At 37.7% G+C, this 23,867-nt stretch overlaps 1 protein-coding gene across 5 annotated transcripts in view; it reads right to left on the reverse strand.

Moving 5' to 3' along the window:
• Positions 1-2,750: 2,750 nt before the first annotated feature.
• TRMT11 (tRNA methyltransferase 11 homolog) overlaps positions 2,751-23,867 on the reverse strand; it is a 30,673-nt gene continuing 9,556 nt past the window's right edge. For 3 of the 5 annotated variants that reach the window (XM_032998071.2, XM_042795802.1, XM_032998068.2), the window contains 8 exons: positions 23,293-23,427; positions 21,480-21,636; positions 17,330-17,410; positions 16,478-16,642; positions 15,006-15,078; positions 14,125-14,256; positions 10,671-10,791; positions 2,751-3,333 (listed from right to left, as the gene is read on the reverse strand). In XM_032998071.2, the coding sequence (XP_032853962.1) occupies positions 3,202-3,333; positions 10,671-10,791; positions 14,125-14,256; positions 15,006-15,078; positions 16,478-16,642; positions 17,330-17,410; positions 21,480-21,636; positions 23,293-23,427 (996 nt within the window). In that variant the 3' untranslated portion in view covers positions 2,751-3,201. Of the gene's footprint in view, positions 3,334-10,670; positions 10,792-14,104; positions 14,257-15,005; positions 15,079-16,477; positions 16,643-17,329; positions 17,411-21,479; positions 21,637-23,292; positions 23,428-23,867 lie in introns of all 5 variants that reach the window. The other 2 variants (XR_006165574.1, XM_042795803.1) reach the window with 2 other exon arrangements.

Here is a 23,867-nt window from a genome sequence, read left to right on the forward strand (position 1 = left end):
CGTGGTACCAGCACAAAGCCCAGCAATGGTGGTGTGGAAACAAAAAAGCCTGGTCTACTAGAGGAGGTGCAGAGTTAGATGTTGTCCCAGTAACCGAAACCAGTTCCTTAGGTTAGTTGAAAGGGAGGACTGCATTCCCTTTGAGACGTTCAGCAAGCTGACACATCTGCTTGATGCCTCTCATCAGAGTGATAAGGAGACACTACCGAGTCCGAGTTTTTGTGAGTTAGTCTCATAGCTCGAATAAAAGCTGAAAGTTCAGCCAAAACTTTTACGTTCCGTCTAAAAAAGCTCTTTGTATGCTTTTACTTGTGTCTTTTTGCTTTAAAGAGAAGATCAAGAAGCAGCAGGAGCAGCACTGGTTGTTGCAGCAGCAACAAAAAACATTGGTCAGAGTTTCTGTCTCCAGGTCTTGTTTCCATGTGGGTTCTCTGATGTTTAATGAGAGTTGAACTCATACCACAACCTCTTCCCTGGAAGAAACTAACTAGGCCTTTTTCTTCAACACCTCTGCCTATTTCAACAAGATGTGTAGCTCCCTGTTATCTGTAAGACCTTGTCAAACCTTGACCTTCTGTCAAACTTGTTCAAATTGGCCACTAATTAAAAGAAGTATTAGAGAGAAATAGCAGGTAGGGCACACAATTAATGCAGAGAAAATCTATTTCCACTACTCTTCCGCTTCCTCTTTCCACAGATACGTGGGAGACTTGGCAGCCAGGAACACCACCACCAGGTAAATGGATTCTGTAAAAAGGGGGGGCTCTTTCCCTCCGTTGGCTCAACAAATCGCTCCCCACAGCAAGAGACAGCCTCTGCTCATATGACCTCTCAGCCATTTTCAGCTCCTCCCTCCATCCAATTTGCCGCAGCACAACAAAGCGCTCCAAAAATAACGTTTATTTTTCAAAACTGGAAAATGGCACAAACCACCCCAAAGGAGAGAATGACAACGGGCTCGTGAATTGACCCTGCCTCCCAGGGACAGGAAAGTGGAACCTCACAGAGAGAGACTGAATGGAACCAGATCGAACAAAAACCCAAAAACCGTGGTCATCGATGGGCAAATCCTGCTGAAAGGAAAACGCACCCGCCTGTCAGTCTGTCGCTCGAGTGAGCGCAAGGACCATCTCAGGGCCCTACAGCTATAAACACCTCCGCTTTGCAAGTGTGCACATACAGTAGGCCGGAGCATGCACATCAAGCGAGGTGAAATGTGAAGGTCAGAAATACTTCCAAACGATAGCTTTAAAGTTGGGGGTCAGCAGAGCTTGAACAGCCGATTTCAATTCTAAACTATTTTTGATTAGTGGGTGTTGATGCAGTACCCCGAATACACTCACGGTTTCTGTTCAAAATGGTATTCTTCAGTAATGATAGAGCTGTTATGTATGAACTGCTAAACAGAAGCCACACCACCGCTGCTGAATGGACTAAAAGTTGGACCAGGCAGATGGAGAAACAAACTAAATCATTCTCTTTGAATAGACAGAGCCAGATTTGCCACTACCTTACATCTTGTATAACCATTTAGATCATGTCTATGTAGGGTAACTTTCATGAAAATGAAGTTATAAATGCATAATAAATCCATCTAGAAAAATTCCTTGCCTATGAAGAACAGAAAGTAATTTTAATTTGTAAGTAATAACAACTGAATGCCAAATTGTAATTCTAAAATTGAAGTCAGAAGTTATATGAAGACAGGTTTTCAGAAGCAGCAATTTTTTGATGTAATATTTGAAGCGATCAGTTCAAATTCTGCTTTTGAAAAATTTTCTGAGCTTTGATCTTGCTCCAAGTTTAGCCCAGAACAACTATTATATGGCTGACATTAAAAGTCTCAAAACAAAGTGATTTATAATGGAAACAGAAAATAAATCACTATTTCAGAACTTCCTAACACACCACAGATTAGATCCAGAAGGTCAGACAAAGTTGTCATTGAGTATGTGAGCTCTCCCTGCTGCAGCTGAGGACCACAACACACAGAAGAACAAATTCAGTTAATGAACTTGATCAGATATACACAACGACTTGTGCCTTCCTAGGTATCATTGATTTTTTTGGAGAGGAACTTGAAGATTATAATCTACAAAGCCTGTAACATGACCACAGTCAGTGACATGCAGCACGTTGAGAAGCAAGGCTTCCTCTGGCTGGAGCGAGCAGATACATTCACCAACACTCTGCTGAAGAGTATTTGAACATCCTTGACCACCAAAATGAGAAGATCCATTAACATCCTGAATTAATGGTCTTGGTAGTTTTCAAATGAGGTATTTTCATGATGGACATGGTGTGGATTCTGCAAAGTTTGCCCTTCAACAAATACAGTTTCAATTTCAAATATCTGCCTAGGCTTAATACCATTGGGGAGCCATTCCTGATTTTATGCTGTTGTTGTTACTGCTTGAACTACCAGTTTCTGAACAAAAAATTACAGACAGTTGGCTTGACCAAGAGTCAAGGTTTAGGAATGCAAAAGCAAATCCAAGGTACAGATGAGCTTCAGATGTGGACAGGTTTCACAGGGTTTAATAGGCTCTCCAGAATTTGTCAGGTCACAGCAGCAATTTTTTTTTTTTTTTTTTTTTTTTTTTTTGGTGGGGGTGGGGGCACGGGGGCAGTATGTACACACACACAGTTGTTGTTTTGTGTTTTTTGTTTGTTTTAGACACTTCTGGCCTCAGACAGAGCAACTGGAATTCATACAAAGAGTTACTGCATGCAACAATTAAAAAAAAACCTCACAACAAGCTTTTGTTTTATTGTATACCATTTACAAAAAAACAAAACAAATGAAAATGATCTTCTTAATAAGCAATCCTTGATCACCACCACGTGTTTCTAAAACAGCCAGATGTTCACAGTTTAAGAAGCCAAATAATACTACTACTTTTTTGTAAAAATTAATGGTGAAAGAACAATAATAATGGTTTTAGTCAATCATCATTAGTACTTGAAAGTACAAATATAAATTAAATAAGACTTAAAAAACTTGTGCAATAAAATCTGCTATAAACAAAGCTAATTAAAAAGAACTGCTCTCAACCTGTGTTGTGGGTTTCATCTTGTTTTAAAATTAAAAGCAGTATTTATTTTTCTGAAGCATCCAAATGAATGTTCATATCCAGATGTCCTTACAAAGAAACACGATCTTCATTCTTTCCTCATTTTTTAATCTGTTTATATTATACTTTACTTCTGATTGTCTTTTTCTTCCTTGGCAATCCTCTTTGTCACACCACTGAAATACTTCTCACGAAAAGAATTGTGTCCCCTGTATGGCATGTATTGACCATCCAACAAGTAAGAATTCTGATCTTGATCCTGCATGGTATCAAAATGTAAGCATTAGATTTTACAGTGGTATGTTCAGCAAGTACTGCCATTACTTTTCCTCCAGATTTTTTCAAACAAGTGAGAGTAAAGTTTTTGGGTTTTTTTGCAATTCAAGGGCAAATATTTAAGTCACTAGATTGATTAGAGAATTTAAAAAATAGAATGCTAAGGTTTTCACTAGGATTAACACAAACATATACATCCTACTGCAAAGTCTTAACATTTAACAGAAATTAAAATCTATATGTAATGGATTCTCATTTAACATTGATCAAATACAAGCTGTAAGCAGACAAGGTTTTTTTGCTGGTGGTGTTGTTGGTTTGGGGATTTTTTTTTTTTTTAATGTACTCATTTGAATTTTCATTATTCTACTCTGTACAGCAAAATGATGCAAGTTGTCAGTACCAGATATTTGAAGTTTTAACAATGCTGCTGGAAATATCTCAGTTAACATCACCAGAATCCAACCACTGCATGAATGAATGATAGCACAGGTATACAGTTTGCCACACAGACTTTTATAAAGGAAAATATAAAGGTTAATTCAGAGAAAAAATACCATCTGGAGAATGCAATCACTCAGAGGTTTGTGGAAGACAGATAAAAACGGGAGGAAGACAGATGACTAAAATGAGTTCCTACAGTTACTGAAGTGCAATCAGAGAATTTTTTCTCATGTAACTCTGAACGTTAAAGTTAACACAGTAAATTCCTACACATAATACCTATTTGACATCAGCCAAGAACATAGTTTAGAAAATGGGCCCACTATGTATACAAAGCTTTAGTTCATTGTGTACTGTGGCTTTATACAATTAAGATACTTGTCAACTAATGTTATCAATACTGTAAGATAAACAATACATCAAACTTTAATCTGAGTGCTCAAGAAAATTAATCGCAACTTCTAAAAACAGTTTTACACTTATGGTTGATGTCAGTTTAATATGCTCAATAGCAAGATGGAGCTGAGATAAGCAGACTCACATAGAACAACTAAATTGTGCAAAGAGAAAATAAAAACAAGCATACAATAGAACTAAACTTCTATTCCGCTAAATGTTTCTTCTCAATGCATCTTCCTTGTTATAATTTTTTTAAGCAATGCAGCAACATACAGATTGGTTCATTATTTAAGTTTACTGTCCATAGTTATTTGTTTGTATTTGAAAACAAGGTTACTGTGGAATGCTTTAGTGTAAGTAATAGGATAGTAGGAACATGGAAGTAGATTTAAGTCAATATTTTCATACTATGGAAGTATTACATTGCAAGGATAAACTGAATCCTAGTGGACCATCTCCCCCCTTTAGGTATTTTGTAACCTTTCCGGGCTTTCAACTAGCAAGATCAACACCTCATCGTGCTTTGGATATTCTAATACAAATTCTAAAGTAATTAAACAAAAGGTTTTTCAACACAGAAAGAGGTTTCTGTGCATGTACAAGTGCCCTCTTCTGGACACAATGAGATATTCCTATGAAGCAGTTCTCATCTGTTACCCGAGCAGTTACCAATAGCACGCCACTGGCTTAAATTAACTTGCTAAACGTTAAATGCCATGTGGATATCTAACATGTAAAGCAGCAAATCAGTTCTATTTAAATACTGCATTGTTGCATTGTTGGAAAACAGCAGGAGAAAATGACGTCAGTAAACCCACTGCAGACACAGTACTATCTGTTGACTTTTGGTCACTTGTGAGGGAGTGCCATCTCCAAGACCATTCTCAGGCTCACAATCAACAATTAACATGTCCATGGGGAAAAAAAAAAAAATACTACAGGCAGACAGGAAACACTGAGGATTTAAGACACACTTCTCTCACAGCCGGCCTGTACCCACTACTCCAGGTCTCCTATACAGGACCACTCTGAGGAAAACAGTGGTTATTCTTCCCCTGAATTTGCAGGTCAGAAATCCTTCTTTGACCTAAACATATAATATGTTTTCATGCCTTTGGGATGTGTTTTAACAACAATTATACATAATTTGCTTGTTTTGAGAAATGGATGGGATACTTGACCCTGAAGGATAAGGTTAACATTATTTTAACATAAAAATGAATCCCTACAACGTCAAAGAGGTCACACATCTGTACACCATTCATCTTGATTCCTTATGTAACAAAATGCTGATTCAGGGTGATGGGAGGAAGGAAGAAAGGTACTACTTCTTTCTATCCCCAAGCTGGTTAGGGCAAAGAGAGGATAGGATACGTAAGAGAACAAACTTCAAGTTAAACACAGCTGTAAGAGGAGCATCTGCATTCAACAAATGATAACAGGTTCAGATCATCACTCCACAGTGAAATATATTTTGTAAATCCAGGCCTCATCAAAAACTAAGCAAATCATTGCTTGCTAGATGAGATCAGCAGTCAGTCAGATTTCTTGGGAGAGCCTACAAAGGAAACTCCTGGCTCACATCACAATAATTCCAGTTTAAGAGCTTCCATTCCCTACCTCTCCCCTGTACAGACATGACTGCCCAATAAAGACGGCAATTGCTTTAAAGAAAAATAACACATTGGGAATTACTTATTAAAAAAAGGGAAAGGAAAATAAGAAATCCTGAACTACCCGGAGATGCTACTCACTGTTGACATTTACTAGTCAAAAGAGTTTTATGGGCAGCATGAGAACTGATCAAAGTAAAAGGAATTCTTGGATTTCAGGGACTAATAATTTCCAGACAAATTCTAACTTCAGGTATTTTATTTTTGCACAAGGAGCTGAACAGGTACAAACTGAACACTAGGAATAGGCTGCATTTAATGCTACAGAGATAAGAACTTGTCAAAAATAATCTTCATGAAACGATATGCTGTGACTATTTGCACTAGAATTTTCCCAGGCATCAGGCACCAGCTCGCTTCAGTACGGAAGCCAGTCAAACATCCTCAGTTAAGCTCTACCTTGAGTAGTATAAATCGGTAGAATATGCACTCTAAATATCTGTCAGGGGTGTTCTGCAGTAAGAGAAGATCTCTTATGGAGGGAGTCAGTGGCAGTGTCAGCTCTCCCTCAAGTGCATTAACTGTCCAGTGCAGTTAATATGGATGTTTTTCTCTTCCTCTTGCTTTTTTTTTTAAAAAAAAAAAAGAAAAAAAAAGTTAAAATTCAGGGAATGGAGTTGAACCACAGTGTTTTAAGGGAGATAGTCTCTTTCCTCCTCTTAACATGACACACTGGAAGAGGAATAAGGAGTACTGCTTGTGATACATAGCTGCATCTGGGGATGAGTAGCTTTCTTCACTTACGCCCTTTGAAACAACTGTACATAATTTTCAAGGCATACAGTTTGTAATTGGTTATTCAACACAAAACAGTGAGACTTCCCAAAAAATCATTTCCAAGACTGATTAGCAAGGATCAGCCTACCTGGCAGTAAGTCAGCTCTCTCCCCAGTCTGCCAGCACTACCAAGACGACAAAGACCTCTTCCTTTATTTGTAAAAATCAGAACTGAAGATGTTCGTTAATCCCTGGTCCTTCTTTATCATCATCCTTGGTTCTCTCATTGAATAATTTAAATTCTCAAAACAGCAGACTAACTGTGAACAATAGTTATCACACAAAACTTTTGCTCTGAAATGTCCTATGATGACTTCCTGTGACAACTGAAAACCAGCAAAGCTCTTGTCAAAGTGCATGCTACCAAAATGCTTTTAACTAATTTGAGTTTTCAACTCAACACTTATTTGTTCTAAAGATAACACTAAAACAGGTGTTACAGATATCCAATAAATAATGAAAGAGGTGGAAGAAAGAGGAGGAAGCTTAAAGATAACACACAAGCTTTGTTTTTCTTTAGATTTTGGCAAATATAAAGTGTTTTTATGAATTTAGCATGCATCAGTTCAACCCCAGGGTAATTACCCACATCCAGTTTTTGTTTAAAAAAAAAAAAAAATCTTCTTAGCCTTATCACAGCTTCCTACACCACCCTACATCTGGTATTGGACAGTAGCTATAGAAACCACTTGTACTAACATTATACAGCTATAAACAATGCAAAGCAGTTTCCAAATCAGAGACAACAGGGTCATATTCAGGAACAGACACTGCTAAATTCAGTAGGAAAAATTCTACACCAGTAATGACTCTGGAGTGACCGTGACACATGGAAATGCAGGACCCATTCAGCCTGGTGGATTTGTATGCCTGATGCTCCAGACTCCTTTCATTGGCTGTCATATACTCAGAGCATCCTTCGGTCAAGTTTTCTGTTTCATCTTGCTACATAATTTCCAGGTGTCTCTCTTAGTCCCTATCAAAATCAGGTATCTCCTCCAATTTTTTTTTTTTTTTTTGAGAAGTCCTGATTTGACATTTCAGAACTAGGTAGGTAGCATTTACCAGCCAAATAGATACTGTATATTTCTGTAAGACAGCCAGCAGAAGAATAGAACAAGTAATTCAGCAATAGCTGAAATAATTCAGCATGGAGAAATCAACAAACCTCAGAAAATGGAAAGCAAGACACACTGTTGTAGAGAAAATGGACACCAAACAACAGGTTAAACACTGCTGGTGAGTCCACCCTTTATGAAAACAGTTGATTGATCACCAGATATAGATTCCCAAGAATGCTTGTGGTCATAACGCTGTAAGATTTTTATACTCCAATCTTCCTACTGATTCATTTCCTACTGAACCACTTACCAATTATTTGAAATTTAAATAAAAAATAATGATGACAATTCAGATCTAGGTGGCACAGATTGAGACCTTTCAGCCTTGACGTAACTATTTATTTTAAGGCTTTTGAAAAATAAAACTGGCAAAATGGAAGGTACATTTTCACCCGATTCGGGCTGGAAGCATTAGTTCAAACCTCCTCTGACCTAAAACAGACCACAGTCCTGCCTGCTATAATATGAAGTAAAAAGTTTTATTTCAGGTTTAGGGAGATATTGGGGAGATCCGTATCCATTTAATGACAGAAGAAGGGACACTAATGACCATAGAAAAAAGCAATACATCAGGTTAGTAAGCTCTCACCTTGCATCACTTCTGCTTTGTTCCTCTTCCATTCCACACTCCAGATCCTCACTTCCCTAATTCTTCTGCCTTCAGAGTTTTAGAAGGCTAGAAGTTCCTAGCTTAGCTGCCCTCTACAACTGCCTTCATTCACTTTTATTATTAACACTATAATTTAAGATTGGGGAGGAGGGGAGTTACTAATGACCACCGTGGCTGTCCAAAAAAAAGCCTTAAATGTTAAAAGCCAAACAACTCTTCTGCTCATATTGTGCACATGATGGAAAAGTCTACTCATATCAACACCGCGTTCACTAAAATCTCCAGTTGGCATGATTTCATTGTAAACTTAAATAGAACAGACTAGATGCTTACAAGACAGTGAGTTACATACCACCTTTTCTGAGGTTTTTAATCCAACATTTATGATCTTCATCCTTATGATTATGCTAGATCAATATTTCAACTAGACATATTCGCTTTTTACGTTCACTTTGGTCTCCTTTATATTACAAGCACAATTAAGTTGCACCACCAATTTCGCATTCAGTAACTGACTGAATTAATCTCCAGTTAACAGTTTAGAGTGTTAATAGTGAAATCGAATTTGCTGTGAAATCTGCAATTCGCTATCGGTGGCAAACACTGGGGAAACTGAAGGACTGCATAATGACAACACATGATTTATAAAACTTCTTAGACACTTACAAGTACTACACTGAGCTGAATTAAAAGGCATTTGTGAGTGACTGCTGCAAACCAGTTTAGTAAAGCAGACAGGAACTGTCTGGAAACATGAATGCTCATATATTCACAAAAATTCACCCTTTCTTTTGGGAAAAACAGCCCAAGTTCCAGCTATTGAATTTTATGATCATATCTGATGAGTCAGAAGTATCCAATTCAAAGGTTGTTCAGGATATTAAGACAGGAAAAAACATATCCCAGGTAAGGGACAGTGGGGTGGGGAAATCTTAGGTAGTTGTTCAGTATCTAACAAGAACCTAAACCAAGCAGGCACTACCTAAGGAATCAATATGTATTTTGTTATTTGGACAAGTACACCATCAGAAACAATACATGGGTTCTGGTATCTTTAAATTATCTAACAGACATCTGGAGTCCTGAGTGTAAGCACCTGCACAGTTTTATCTAAGCAGTAAGCCTGCCAACTAGACTCAGGTGCTCACAGCTAAGCACTGCCAGACATGAACCTGTCAAAGCATGTGCTGAAGAACAGGTGATGCACAAAACGAGAATAACAAATGATGAAAGTCTATTTGCAGAAGGGTAGATATATTTTTTAAATTAGAACACGTTATCCTACAGCACTGGCAGTAATAAAACTCCTGCAGAAAACCTCCATGAATATCCTGAGACATACCTGTCAAAAACTTTTATAATTTACCCTCTTGGTTCGCTGCTGGTGAAGTTGGCAGCTCTGGCTCTGAACTCCATATACAGTGTTTTAAAAAATTTCAGGTGTTGCTTGAGGATCTCAGTCATCATTAGCATTATGAATGCAGTACTGAAACCTTACTGTGTTGTTAGTACAGGCACCATGCAGACACAGAAGTCTGACTGTATCTCCTGTCAGTTAAAATAGCTCTTCCAGCTGACGAGGAATGTATTAAAACCACTTTCTCACCCTTTGCCTGTGTTTTCATTAAGAATTTGCTTCACCTTTGTCTAGCATATCTTTTAATAGTATTAGCAGAATGCTAGTTAATATTAACAGTAGTAACAGAAGCAGCAAGAATGGAAAGGAGACCTCAATGCAATATTCTCTGGTCTCAACGGCTCAGGAGAGGCATGTCCCAAAACAAAAAAATCAGCCAATATGCTTCACTGTACTTATGTCACAGATTTAATATAATTTCAAGAGCTAGAAAAGTACCACTCTAAAAATTAAGTAACAGAATTTAATACAAGTTACCTGCACTGTGAGACCCACAAAGGCATTCAGTATTTACTTGGGCATCAAAGCCTGGAATCTCTATGGATGGGATTCACAGAGTTCAGTTTTCCAAGGAAAACATAGCAACTTTCACAAGTAACTGTAAGTTCAAAGATCTCTTTCACACTATTAAGTGTCTTGCTCAGGATGAAAAGTTTTTTAAAAACTGAGGCAAAAAGGAAAAGACCAATACCAGAATGGTCCCTTAAATCACTACCCAATTTACTTTAAAGAAACGTGCGGTAACTTCACAAAAGCTCTAACTCTCATCATAAAAAACTGAAGTGTGATAGAAATAAGGATCAAATGCTGAATAGCACAAACTTTTCATGAATGAAAAAGCTACTGTTTTACACATTATAATCAAGAATTCAAGCTTACCTTGAATTCTTTCACCTTTTCCATGGTTATCAGGCGCCTTGATGTGTGGCTGGAAAGCATCTGCTCACAGTTGCTAATAAGTTTCAGGCACGGGTGGCGGGGAATGATTTCTTCTGTATATCTGGAATAAATAAACATTCATGAATTGGAAGACTTGCATCTGAAAAAATTCATACAGATTGTTCACAAAATGGCTTACACTAGAAAGTTGCTATGCATTTTAATCCGATTAAAGAAGTTCAGGTATTGGTGCTCCAGAGTTTATATCATATATTCCAATCATCTTGTGACATAAAATGCATAGAATAAGTTAAAAGCTCACAGTGAAGAGACACCCCACCACCATCATTTTCTACATATATTTTCATGTTAATGTATATACACTGGCCTGCCTGTATAATTTCAAGTAGAAAATATCTCAGCCAATCAGGAGTAATAATTTATCCAATAAGAACTCTGATTTTAAAAATGCATTCCACAGCCAACATAAAGTTGCAGGAGCAAGAGACTTAACTCTGCCTCCCTAAAAGGAGACCACTAGACTTCAAGTTCAAATTGTATTAAACCAGCTCTTATAAGACAGTGATATTACTGGACTTCAGAATTTGGTATTACAAATCTATCACATCGTAATTACTTTTTCTAAAGGGAAGAAAAAAAATCCATTTTCTTTTAACATCAGATGGCAGCAACACTACCTTGCAATTAAACCCTCTCTATAGAAGCAGTTACTGTGTTTTAAATGCCCCCATCTCATAAGCATACTATTTTCTATAGAAACCTCTTTCTCTAGGTTGCTTTCAATCCTTCTATTTCTCTGAATGCTGAAAGTGGAATTTAAGGATTTAAGAGCTTGGCATGGGACTATAGGAGCAAGAAGTATTGACCTAGTTAATAAGATAAATATGAGATCAGACATCCTTCCCGTATACTGAAATACAGATCAGCCATTTAGTCTTAGTTTTTGTAATAAGCTTTCCTGTAGTAGTTACTACAACATAATACAGAAAATGGTATGTGGTATTGTCAGATTTCAAATAAAATGCTAGCTTTCATGATTCTCCAATGCTCAGGGGTCAACAGAAGTCAGATATTAAAAAGCAGAACTGAACAACTTTCATGCTTATCACTTGAAGTTAAAAGATACAAAGGAGAAGCTTCATATTTTTTCTTTAAAGAAGTGGATTTTCTGAATGCACTTTACAAAATAAACATATTGTTCTGGGAGAATGTTCTGTCAAATGTAACACAACCCAGAACAGGATCCTGATGGAACAGGTGCTGATGGAAATCTTGACATTTCTTAAAGATAACAGGGTGCTGCTAAACAAGTAAGACAATACAAAATATAGACTTATAAATAGGAAAAAACCCCAAACAGTACTGCCTCTTTGCATTGTTCCAAAATTTCCAGATCACAAAACCACCTTTCAGTCACTTCTCATGTGTGGAATCAAGTCACCACTTCTGCTAGGTGAAGTCAGAACATGCTTTTGACAAAGGAGAATCAAATTAATTCTCAACTGTTTTTTCTATTACACAAGACTTTTGATGCATCTAGTACCACCAAACTGCCACTTTCTCTTACAAAGGTAGGCATTCTGCCACAACCTAAAAGTTTCTCTTCATAACCATATAAAAGCCTGACTGCAAAGGAATTAAAAGAATTCAGACTCAACAATGATTTCAATGTCAGATTGAAAGAGTAAACTTTGGAGTGAGATGCTATCTTGCAGAAGGAGAGATCATTATCACTTTGTTAAAAAGCCTTGTCTGTTAGCATTAATGCATATATTTCTACATTCTTTCAGGTAAAACTCAGAACATTATCAAGTAAGAAATATAGTAGCAGTGGTTTTAACAGACATCCATTTTAATCCGGTTTTAGTTTTAATTTAAGGTAATACAGAAAGATCTAAGATAACACATGAACCTGATGGCAAGTGTTGCCAAGGGATATTTGGTAACAGCATATTACAGTCTCTTATTTTCCCTCCACATACCTGTTAAAATGTTTGTTCCTGTGTTCATCATTAAAGCTGAAAATAAAGTGACTATACTACTATTCTGTGCTAATACAGTGACTGCAGTATTTCAACTCATAGTAGTATGTACAAATTCACTTTTTAATAGGCAACTCAACTAGAGCTTGAGAGCTGACCTCCCCAAAACAGCAACTAAAGTAGAACCAGAATATGCAGTTCATAGTTATCTACAGTTAAACACTTCATACTGCTGTACTGAGGAAGCATACTCTTACCAATATTCAATAAGCAGACAAAAAGCTCCGATAGCTTGACAAACAGAATAAACTCAGTAATTCCAAACAGATTTTACTGACGTGAAAATCTAAGAATTCACAACCACTCACGGTCTGTCAGGGTTCAACATGTATAGACAGACATTTTGAACAATTAGCTATATAATACTGTTAATGGCAGTCATTGTTTTGTTTGTGAATAGTCTTACCAGAAAAAAAGCCTGATACCAATTCTATCATTAAAATAAAATGCAAGCTACTAAATGCACTCTTCTGTTACAGAAGCATGTAACAGAAATGTCTCCTCCTGATTTCCATATTCTCAAAACAGCAGGTAATAATTATATGTCAGACTGTCATAAACTGTTTCCATGGTGAAACCAGGGACAACCACCACTTTATATGTTAGTATAGTTTGACTGTACATATGACATTGTATAAGCTACCTTTGGAGTACAACTGAAGTATCTGGAAGATACTTAGAAAGAGCTATTTTACATCAACTTCCCACTTCACTGTGAAACAGTTTTGAAAAAAGAAACCAGCCAAAAAAAAAAAAAACTCAAAACCTTATCTAAGAGATGCTGAAGTAAGGTATGAAAACAGATGTCTTTCCTTTTAAACCTAGTCCTAACCCCCAGGCTGCACTGCTGAGCAGACAGCATCCTGCAGTCTCTGCTGGCCTCTCTCGACCTTAACAGGGCTGCTCCCCTAATGCTTCCTGCTTTTCACTGCCATCTCTTGGTCACTTGACTTTTGATTTCTCAGAAAAAGTGAGTGCCAAATACCAAAGAGCCAAGAACGTTCTCTTACAGGACCCTGTCACACACCTCTATCAACTACTCTAGTAGAAACACATATTAATAAGACCCTTCCTACTACTACTGTCTTAGACATCCATCTGTACATTGAAAGTCTAATTCTAAGATTAAACCTCAACCCATTGGACATACATTTGCAACGATATGTGAAGGCTTCCTTCTTTTTGCTAATAGTCAGGAATTATCTCCATCCAAAAACCTTATTTCAAAAATCTGCTTTCCCTTATACGAAGTTTTAAAATGTGAAGTCTGAGCATTACTCTTACATGTTAATACTAATGAAGTTCCAACTGTACTATGCCCCAAAAGAAAGCACAGTGAGAATGTAGCATCTGTTCTGACACACTACATACCAGAAATCAAGAATACATACTCAGGCCTGTATATCGGCAGCCAGTAAACTAATCTTCCTCCCATCACCAGATATTCTGCTGCAAACTTCAATAGGTCAAAAAAGATGTCACTTAGATGATAATTGGATGAAACGAAGATGTGATTTTCTGTGCTAAACAAAAAATTTACAAGTATAAACATAAAAGCACAGGTAAAACCTGCATTTTTAATTAAAAAAATATTGAAAAAAAACCCCAAACCCATACCACCAACCCCAAACCACAAAATAGTACTATCTGAGATTTGTAAAACTACCTAGGACAATCCAGGAGTACAACTTCTACTATGAGATATATGACTATCCAAATTCCCTCACTGGCTCTTTAGACTATCACCTTTAGTACTTGTGGAAGTCAAAGAATCACAAGCATGTTGGGAATAGTTATTTTGCACAGCATCTTTCTTAAGGGCAATTTAGAGTAAAAGGCAGAAGACAAGGAAGGCTGGGCAGTGGAGAAGCCATGTGCTATCTCTGAAGAGAAAGAAGCAGTGGAAATCCAAGAGAGAAGATCAAGGTAAAGTAAAGGTATTCCACTTTAGACTGATTTTGCAGCTTGCAGGAACTGAAGAGAACTTTCTGAGAATAGGAAACAGAGTAATGGTGGCTCACAGAGACAAGAAATAGGATTTGAAATCTGAACATCCGAACACATGCAAGTGATAAGCAGGGAGAACAAGAACAAGAGGATTTCAGAAAGTGCTTTGTAAGCATAATAAAAAGGGCTTTTCTTCTTTAATTATTGTTACTATCATGTTTTTAAACTGCTGATAGCCAACCAAGAAATAATAAAGATTCTAAAACTGTGACTGGATTTTCATTAAGACATTTACATTCTACATCAGGCAAGACAGCTTACCTACCTTCTTTCAGCTGACTTAACCATTTCCTTTTGTGAACCCATTCTACGAGTAGCTTCTCTGATACCATATGGTGCTATACAAAGCAAATGCATAATGCAGAGATGAAAACCTCATCCTCTGTCCAAATAACATGCAATTATATTATACATACACAACAGTGTACAAATGTTGGCTTACACAAAGTTAAAAAAAAAAAAAAACTTTTACAAAGTAAAAGTCAGTAAGAGCAGCTTCTTCAAGATCTACTAAAAGCTTCCTGTTCCAAAAGATTACTTTAAAACTGTTTCAAAGAAAGCCCTTCAGCTGTAAGAGGTTTCTAGGAGCCTAGACGTTCTCTACACTACAAAGGACAACGCTTTTCTGGTTTAGTTCATTAAAAGATATTATATTCCTTACATTTCCAACATGTGACAAATAAACCCACCCTCTTGTTTGACAGACACAAACATCTCCCCTATAGCACTTAGTGAATCTTTTTCAATATTAAATTTTATATATTGGAATTTCTTGCAACACATTACACAAATGGTAATTCTCACGCAGACAGGTAAGAAGAGCCAGAGATGGCTTTTTCTCATACACTTTGGAATATTCCTAATAGCATAACATACTTTTTTCATGTTCAACACATTTGTTTTTGGAGACTTGTTTCAGTGTTATGGAAGCACCAGTATCACAATTTTGAAAATGTGTAAATTGTGACATAATTTGCAAACTCAGTTCTAGGTCATATTATTAGTCTACATTGTCAAACAGGCCTAATAAAAATTAGCAGGCAACCCACAAAGAAAAGTTATATTCTCTGTTCTAATTAATATGAATGTGTCATCATCAGAGCCATCAATGGAGATCAGAAATTGCAGTATCAAGGTCTTTTATTTATTTCACTAGCCTCTACTCCCTCTCATGCATGACAAATGGTGTTAATTACATAGGTTTCTAAAAAAGCAGAGGATCCTTTCAAACCACTAGTGCTTCTAGTAGTTAGGTGTATCAGAAATGCATTAAAATTTCTCTTTGGAAGCACTCCAATAAGCACTTAACATAAGTCTCCAGAAGTCCATCAGAGCTGCACGGCAGATTCCAGTGTGTTGCAGATCAAGCCCTAACAGCAGCATGGACCATTCTGATGAGAAGTCTCTATGAATCAATAAAGTTTTGCCTTTACTGAGTGAAACTTCTTCAAATGATGATTTTCAGCCATATTGATATCTACTGGCAAACATAATAGTCTCTCCATGGAAGAAAGTATTATGGTCAGCTTTGTTACACATTTATAACTATCCTTAAAAGAAATGCAGAGATGTCAAATACTGATCCAAATTCCACTGTGCTGCTCTCAATGGTCATCTTTTGTAATATGGAAACGGCTGATCTGAGAACTCATCAAGACATTAAATCAATGTGCACAGACATAGGCAATAATCTTTAAGTCATTGTTATTAGGCAACAAAAAGCATTAACAAACTTACGATCTGTAATGATTGCATCAAAGAGCAGCCCTTTTCGCCATATTGGTCTTGAAGAATCAGAAACTAGTGCATCAAGATAATATTTCTCTAAACCATACTGTCGGAGATTAGCTCTGATATTTTCATCTGGCCCTCTCCATTTCTGGTTTTTTCTGCTTGCCTTGCCTGGGGTGGGAGTGGGGGGGCATGGGACAGGGAAAAAAAGCATACTCAATAACAAACTATTTTATAGGAAAAGCTTTCATATACTCTATCATGTATTTTAAAGTAAAAAAAATAAATGTCACATACAAAGCCAGAGTTTATCTCCTGCCTTATTCTACTCATTGTCACAAGTATTTGAGATAAACTTCAAAAGTGGCAAGGAATAATGAGAACACGAGAAAAGTTCTGCTACTCCATCTGCATAGGGTGTCACAGAACACATTTATAAAAATGTTCATTTCTAAGATGTTCTCTCTATCCCCCAGTCATAGTCCTGTCCAATAAGTCAGATATAATTTGCACCACGGTTTTTCAGAGCAGTAAGAATAGGATTAGACTTACTGTGTCTAATTAGGTTACGAGAAGCTTCCTACATCACAGGCTAAAAAACCCACACAACTATTGTAATTATTATTCAGAACTTTGTTTTGGCTTTCATTATTTCTCTTATTAAATAATTCCTGCTTAAAAAATAAGGGAATATCTTAGCTAGAATACACGTAAATTGGTCCATAAAAAATAAGCATGACTAAATAAATCCTGTGAAGATTAATGTTGCTTTAAAATCTGCTAAGTATCACCCGCTGCCATCAGTATTCTTAAATTCCAGAGAGTAAGATTTCAGTGGCTTAGAAGTATATAACATACCTAATCCATGGATTGTGTTGTAATCTATATCAGTACCACACACATATGCTCCAAAGTGTGCTGAGGAGATTAGAAGGCCTCCTATAAAGGGGAGAAAAGGGAAAAAGTATAAACTGCTGTCATAAATGTTGTATGTGTTAGGATCTTTTGCTCACGAACTTCAGGAGTTTACACCAGTAGCACTTTTGACCCAAAGCTAGACCCAAGAAGAAAAAAAAAAAAAAAAAAAAAAAAAACCAAACAAGAAAAAAGAATTAAAACTACCACGCAGTTAGAATCACTATTCAACTAGAAATGGAGATAATAACATTAGGTCGCTTGCTGCTATATCTGATCTTCCTTATCTTGCTGTGCCTTATGTCATTCCTTGTCTCTGGAGACTGTTCTTAAGAGTCTGTTCATGGTTTTCTGTATTTCAAGTCAATAAGATTCTTTAATCACTACATGAACCAAAACTTCTAATTCTACTTTCAAAGCAGCAGAATTTAAAATTGTCGGCGAACAATTTCAAAGCATCGTCATCAAACAAATGGCAATTCTACCATGCCTGTTCTTAAAGTCAGTCTCCTTAACTGTCTAAGATCAAACTTGTATAACGTGGCTGTTCCCTGAGTAAGAAGCAATTGTCAAGAACACTCTAAATGTAAATATCTCCAATGTAAACAGCAATATAAAAAAAGTTTCTGTAACTGTTTTCCAGCATGAAGCTATACACAGACCTATTTTTTCTGTATGCCACCTCTTTTGTTAGTACATTTGTTAGCGTACTCATCCTGCAATAAAATATTTTTTTTAATCACTACCCTTGTGATCTGCTTCCCTAATTTAAAAAAAAAAAAAAAAACAAAACACTACCGAAAAAGCAGGTGATTTCTCCTCAAAACTGGGCAATGGTCAAACAGCCCAAAGAAAAGAGAAAATTACATTATCTCTTTAACAGCTTCCAAATGAATAAAAGGACTGACAGCAGCAGATTACCAAAGAGCTGTGCTGTCGAGTTGTTAATAAGGAGGTATGTAGCTAACAGAACGGTTTAAAACAGAACGGTGACTGAGAACAAGGCTGTGACCCCCACGCTACTGCTGTCAACTGCTTATGGATGCAAACAGTCCTGCTCAAATAACAGGAACAATTGCTGCAGGACCAAGAGTTGGCCAGCACAGGGAACAACACGCGAGCTGGCTGGGCGGCTGACACCAGTTCTCCCACTCACCAGCAGCACGGAGAGGAGCATCTCAGGCGGCTGCACTGCCCCACGCCACCTACTCAGCACCAGCAAATCCCTGACACACCCTGCGTGCACAGGCTAAAGATCCCATGCAGGGCACTAGAAAACTCCTGCATCACATGCTAATGAACTCTACCAAAACTGAAGGTGCGGGAGAAAAAAAAAGAAAAAAGTTCCTCTGTTTTTTCTTGCGAAATGGATCAGGGAAAAGCAAGGTTACTCACCCCAGAGGAGTCACCCATTTCCCTTCTTGGCTGCAATCCCTCAGAACAGATGGGCAGTACCTCCAGAGGGTCAAGACAAATTTAGCTAGCCCTGACCCCAAGTATGGCATACCACCCAGTCCTATAAAAAAAGTAAGAAGAAAGTACTTTGCCCATCTAAGAATGTTTTTAATCACAGGGAAAAAAAAAAAAAAAAAAAAAAGTTAGGAAAACATGAACTTACAGCTTTTAATAAATCTCAGCTGGTACTAGTTCAATTGTGTTCACACAGAAGGTGCATGAATACTCTAATATGGCCAGCCCTTTGATCTACTATATCAAACAGATGTATACAAAGGGTTAACCAGAGAATCACTGTGTCCCCTGATGGCTATTAGCAGAATGAGGAGGGCACTTCGTGCCTTTCTACTGTACACTATTTCCCCTATCCCTTCAGCACAGATGAGGGTCTGGTCTATCCTCCAGGATGTCAAATAAAAAATTCCTGTAATTTGCAATTACACAGTATCACAAATTGGCAAAGGGAAAGTAGGGACAAACATCTTCTAAAGGTACAAACAATAAGCTTACTGAGATAACCAGAAGGGATTGTCTAAGAGGAAGTATTCAGGTAAAAGACTTGATTTATTCTTCCAGAAACCTCCAGGCTTCCTTCTGCCCAACACTGAGGAAAGAATATCTAAACAGTTTACGGAAGTTACATTTTACAACTCAAAAACAATCCTGGCCATTCCAAGTCTGCTTTACCAAAAAGGGGAAACAAGTCTCCTAAACAAGCCTGGTCAAAAGCACTTTTCATTCCAAGGACAAATTCCAACTGTCCACTCTTACACTAACGTGGAAGACTTGTGATTTGGATCATCCAGCAAAATCGCTTTGTTTCCAACAGGCAAGCACCACTTTGCAAAACAATTCTAATTTGGTACTATTTACCTTTTCAGGAAAAAACCAAGCCAGGTATTAAAGTTGCACAAATAAAGAAATCTGAACTGCAGTTTCTTCAAAGTCGTCCTCAGATTCTAAATGTATGTTCTTTTCACACCCATCAGCTCAAACCCACTGCAGGAATCTCAACTCTGAGCTACTTCCCAAAATTCCAGTGGCAGGGCACTGTTGCACTGACAATCTTGAAAATCCTCTAGAGGACCTCAAGAGACTACTGAAATTCCTGGAGTTTACTCACCAAAAGTAGGTGCAAAAGCCACTGTTTAGTTGTTTAGCCATAAATACACTTTACTGACAAATGGCATGTCACCCAGTTATCTCCAGTGTCCCTATGTACCTTTACTCTCAAGCCTGTATATTACAGCTGACTAGTGCAATAAAACCACAAAAATTGCAATTCACATCATTAGGCAATTTGGGGAGAATTTTGTATATGTTACAGTTTTGAACTGAAACACAACTTAACATTTATCTTTAATTTCTATAGCTTTGCCACTTCTATGTGATTTTTATTCCTCTAACTTTAACCTCCCTTTTTCCTCTTCAATTTTCACTCTCAAGAGAATGAATGCTCTTAGAGAATCTTTTGTTTATCATTTTTTTTGTAAAAAAACACAAAACCACAAACACTGAAATGAAACAAGCTGCTTAGAGATGAATTAGAGGAATTTCTTCAACCTTTCAAAGGGTACTACCCATCTGCAAGGAACACAGGCACAAGGAGAAGGAAGAAATTTCAGATGATATTATTATGCACGCAAAAAAATCAGGTTGTATATGAACAAAAATTTAAGACAAAAACATACAGTTCACTGAAGTCCTGTGTTTCTGAAAATATTATATCCTGCTCTGTTTTCTATGGTACAGAGAAGCCACACGCTAATAAGAATTTGCCCTAATATCAACCCTGTAGTGTTGTCTTCTCTCTCCCTAACTTCTCTGCACTGAATTCACTTCATCCTCCCATTAATGTAAGTATTTTTAATTGTACATGTCTCACGCACGGTCTTCTTGATTAAAGTTTAGCAAAATCCAGGTCAGAAATACAGCCTTTGCTATGCTTTGGAAGAAACTCCTATAACTAGCTTAACACAATACACTCTTGTATGATTAAATGGCACAACCTGACACAATAGATCTTCTATTTCACCTACAAAACAGCTGAGTTTCCCTCAGGTAAAAAGTACTTCTATGCTACACACAGTAATATGTGGAATAAAAGCTCCCTCTCCTGGCTTACCTAAGAAAAGTTCAGCTGGGGGTGAATACATGGTGTGAACAATATTATATTGAAGACAAGACATGATGGTACAAGGAACTGATCACTACGGAATGCTCAGGGCCAGAAGTGCCCTCAGCACACCTCTAAATAGCCACCTCCAAAAATGCTGTTCCTTGTAACATTCTGAAAGTGGCTGCAGGGAGTGCTCTAGTCAAATTTCAGTTCTTAGCCACTTTAGATTTTAGGCAGTCCATGACATGCATGAGCTGGTGTTTAAGCCATGTTACATAAAATAATACAGTGAAGATAAGACATGTCAGAAGTGTAAATAAACTGTTTACAACTTCTGAAGTTGGTCTCCTTCCTCACAAATCCCTTTCAAGTTAACAAAACATTCATTTTATAATCACCATTTTGCTTTTGGCATCACCTCAAATATCAGTCAAGCATCAAAAGCTGTTCCAGCTAAAAGTGTGGTGCAAGCAGTAAGACAATCTCCCAGTTTTTCCCACAGGTAGAAAAAAAATATACCTGTTCCAACAAATGGATCATACACAACATCATTGGGTTTTACTCTCCCATGGTTTGCCATAATGAAAGACAGGCAGGCATCCATGCTTGTATTTCCAATAAAGTGCCTCTTTTTCACACTGTAGGACTCGATAAGCTCTCTTTGGCCATCTGCGATCTGTTGAAACATTTTAAATCACTGTCAGGTCTTAGATACAAGGTATAAGCACGTCTGTTAGCCTGTCTGCTTAAGTGACACCATCCAATAAATAGGTAACTCTTCATTTCATAACATATCACATTGCTTTCTGCTGTCTGAAAATAGGACAGACTTCTTTCCAAGCAACAGATATCCCGGTTCAACACCTACATACATTTTTCAAGGCAGAGGTCAAAAATGTACAAACAACTTAGAGCGAAAATTCTTATGAAGAAATAACAATTTGAGCAACTTTGCTATTCCAGGTATTAGACTTCCTGGCAACTCAAAGTATTTCGAAATTATGAGTGGAAATACATGTTAACACGTGCATGCACATACACATGCTTAAGGTCACACAGAACTTCCATCTTCACTGGCATTTCTGTCATGCTCAAAAGCTAAATGTGGGATAGCATTGACTGATCAGAATTTACTGGAAAACAAACCAACCCCCAATATTGACATTTTTACATCAGACTTCCAAAGTATGTTGAAGATGACCAAAGGAGTCTGGAAGATGTTTAAAAGCTCTTCCAACACTATTCGCCAGCTCCAGTCAATGTCAGTCTTACTAGATAAACAAAACACACCTGACTATTTTTTCAGGTTGGTTTACTCGTTTTTAAACATTTCAGGAATCCAGAACAGATGGGACAACAGCTGCTGTGTTTGGCAGTATTGCCACAACCCAGGATGCTTTCACACTAATCACAGGCAGGGAGAATATTCACAGGTGCTAACAGACCACTTGGATCTCCAACTCCTCTGTACACAAGCCCCTGACCATAGCTGTACAACCTCAGCAGTGGTTCTCCCTCCTTCCAGCTGCTCTTGACCCCGGACATTGCAAGCACATATTCCCATCAGAAGCTGCTGTCATCCTGGAAAATGTCCTTTGGGGGAGCCACTTTTTCCTCACAAAAAAATAAAAGCCCAGATCAGACTTCCTCAGGATATCCCAGTAACGCAGCAGGTTTGGAGTGCATATACCCAACAGGCAAGAATGTTTGTAGTAAAGGCCTCAGATGTGAAACTCCACACATTTTTTTGAGCGAGGTTCCTACTGTACAGCACTGCACTGTCAGTGTCCCCTCGGGCGGGCAGCCGGTGGTGGGCTGGACCTGCTGACATCCAAAGCCTCAGGGATCAACCTGTGCCTTTCTGTGGAGGTGCCTGCCAGGACCACTGGAAGCACTTACACAACGTTCCTGTGGGGGTGGTACAACTCAGCAGGGCCACAAGCCATCTACAGTTCCTGTAAATCTTTCTTCGTGTTTGAAATGAGCTGCTGGTGCTTCTTGCTCCACCAGGGCCCACAATAATATAATACACCACCACAGCTGTGCAGTTTCACTCAATGAGTTCCCTCATTGGAACTCATGGAGGGCAAGGTAAGGCATGATCCCAGGTACAGCTTTGTTTTCTTCCACCTCTAAATTGTTCAATTAACCTGCTTTTCACTAATCACAGTAAGGACTTTCAAGACTCGCATCAGTGTACTATGCAGTGACAGATTCAGCCATAATTATGTTGTCTGCTTCCATTAAAACTCACAATTTTTAACATTTAAATTGACAAACACTTTCCGGAAAATACAAGCTCATAAGAACTGAAACAAGTGTACTCACGCACCCATCTACCAAAATACAGATGAAAGGGCTCTTCTGGAACATTATTAGGATCCATTCCATAATCCTCCAAAATCCAGAAGGTGTGTTTTGGATTCTTTAAATTTACTTTTCCTTTGAATGGCAGAAATTCAAGGGCCTATACAATAAATAGAGTAAAAAAATAACAGGGTAAATTTTTTTAAATACGCACCCCACAAAAAAATAAAAAGAAAAAAACAAGCCATAATTCCACTTGTGATAAATCATAGATTAGTACTAAAAGTACATTCTCAATTTTTTTCCTGGATATTTGAAATGTCTTTCTTGTGACTAAAGATAACTCAAATGATTAAGGATCAGGAACCATAACATTTTTTAATAACTGAATAGAACCTACAGAATCATTGAATGGTTTAGGTTGGAAGGGACCGTAAAGATCATACAGTTCCAACTCCCCTACCCTGGGCAGAGACACCTTCGACCAGCCCAGGTTGCTCAAAGCCCCGTCCAACCTGGCCTTGGACACTCCCCCAGGGAGGGGGCAGCCACAGATTATCTGGGCAAACTTTAGAGGAAATGAACTGTGTGTATTAATTA

Source organism: Tyto alba, unplaced genomic scaffold, assembly GCF_018691265.1.
Source record: "Tyto alba isolate M040663 unplaced genomic scaffold, T.alba_DEE_v4.0 Super-Scaffold_22, whole genome shotgun sequence".
Classification (NCBI taxonomy): domain Eukaryota; kingdom Metazoa; phylum Chordata; class Aves; order Strigiformes; family Tytonidae; genus Tyto; species Tyto alba.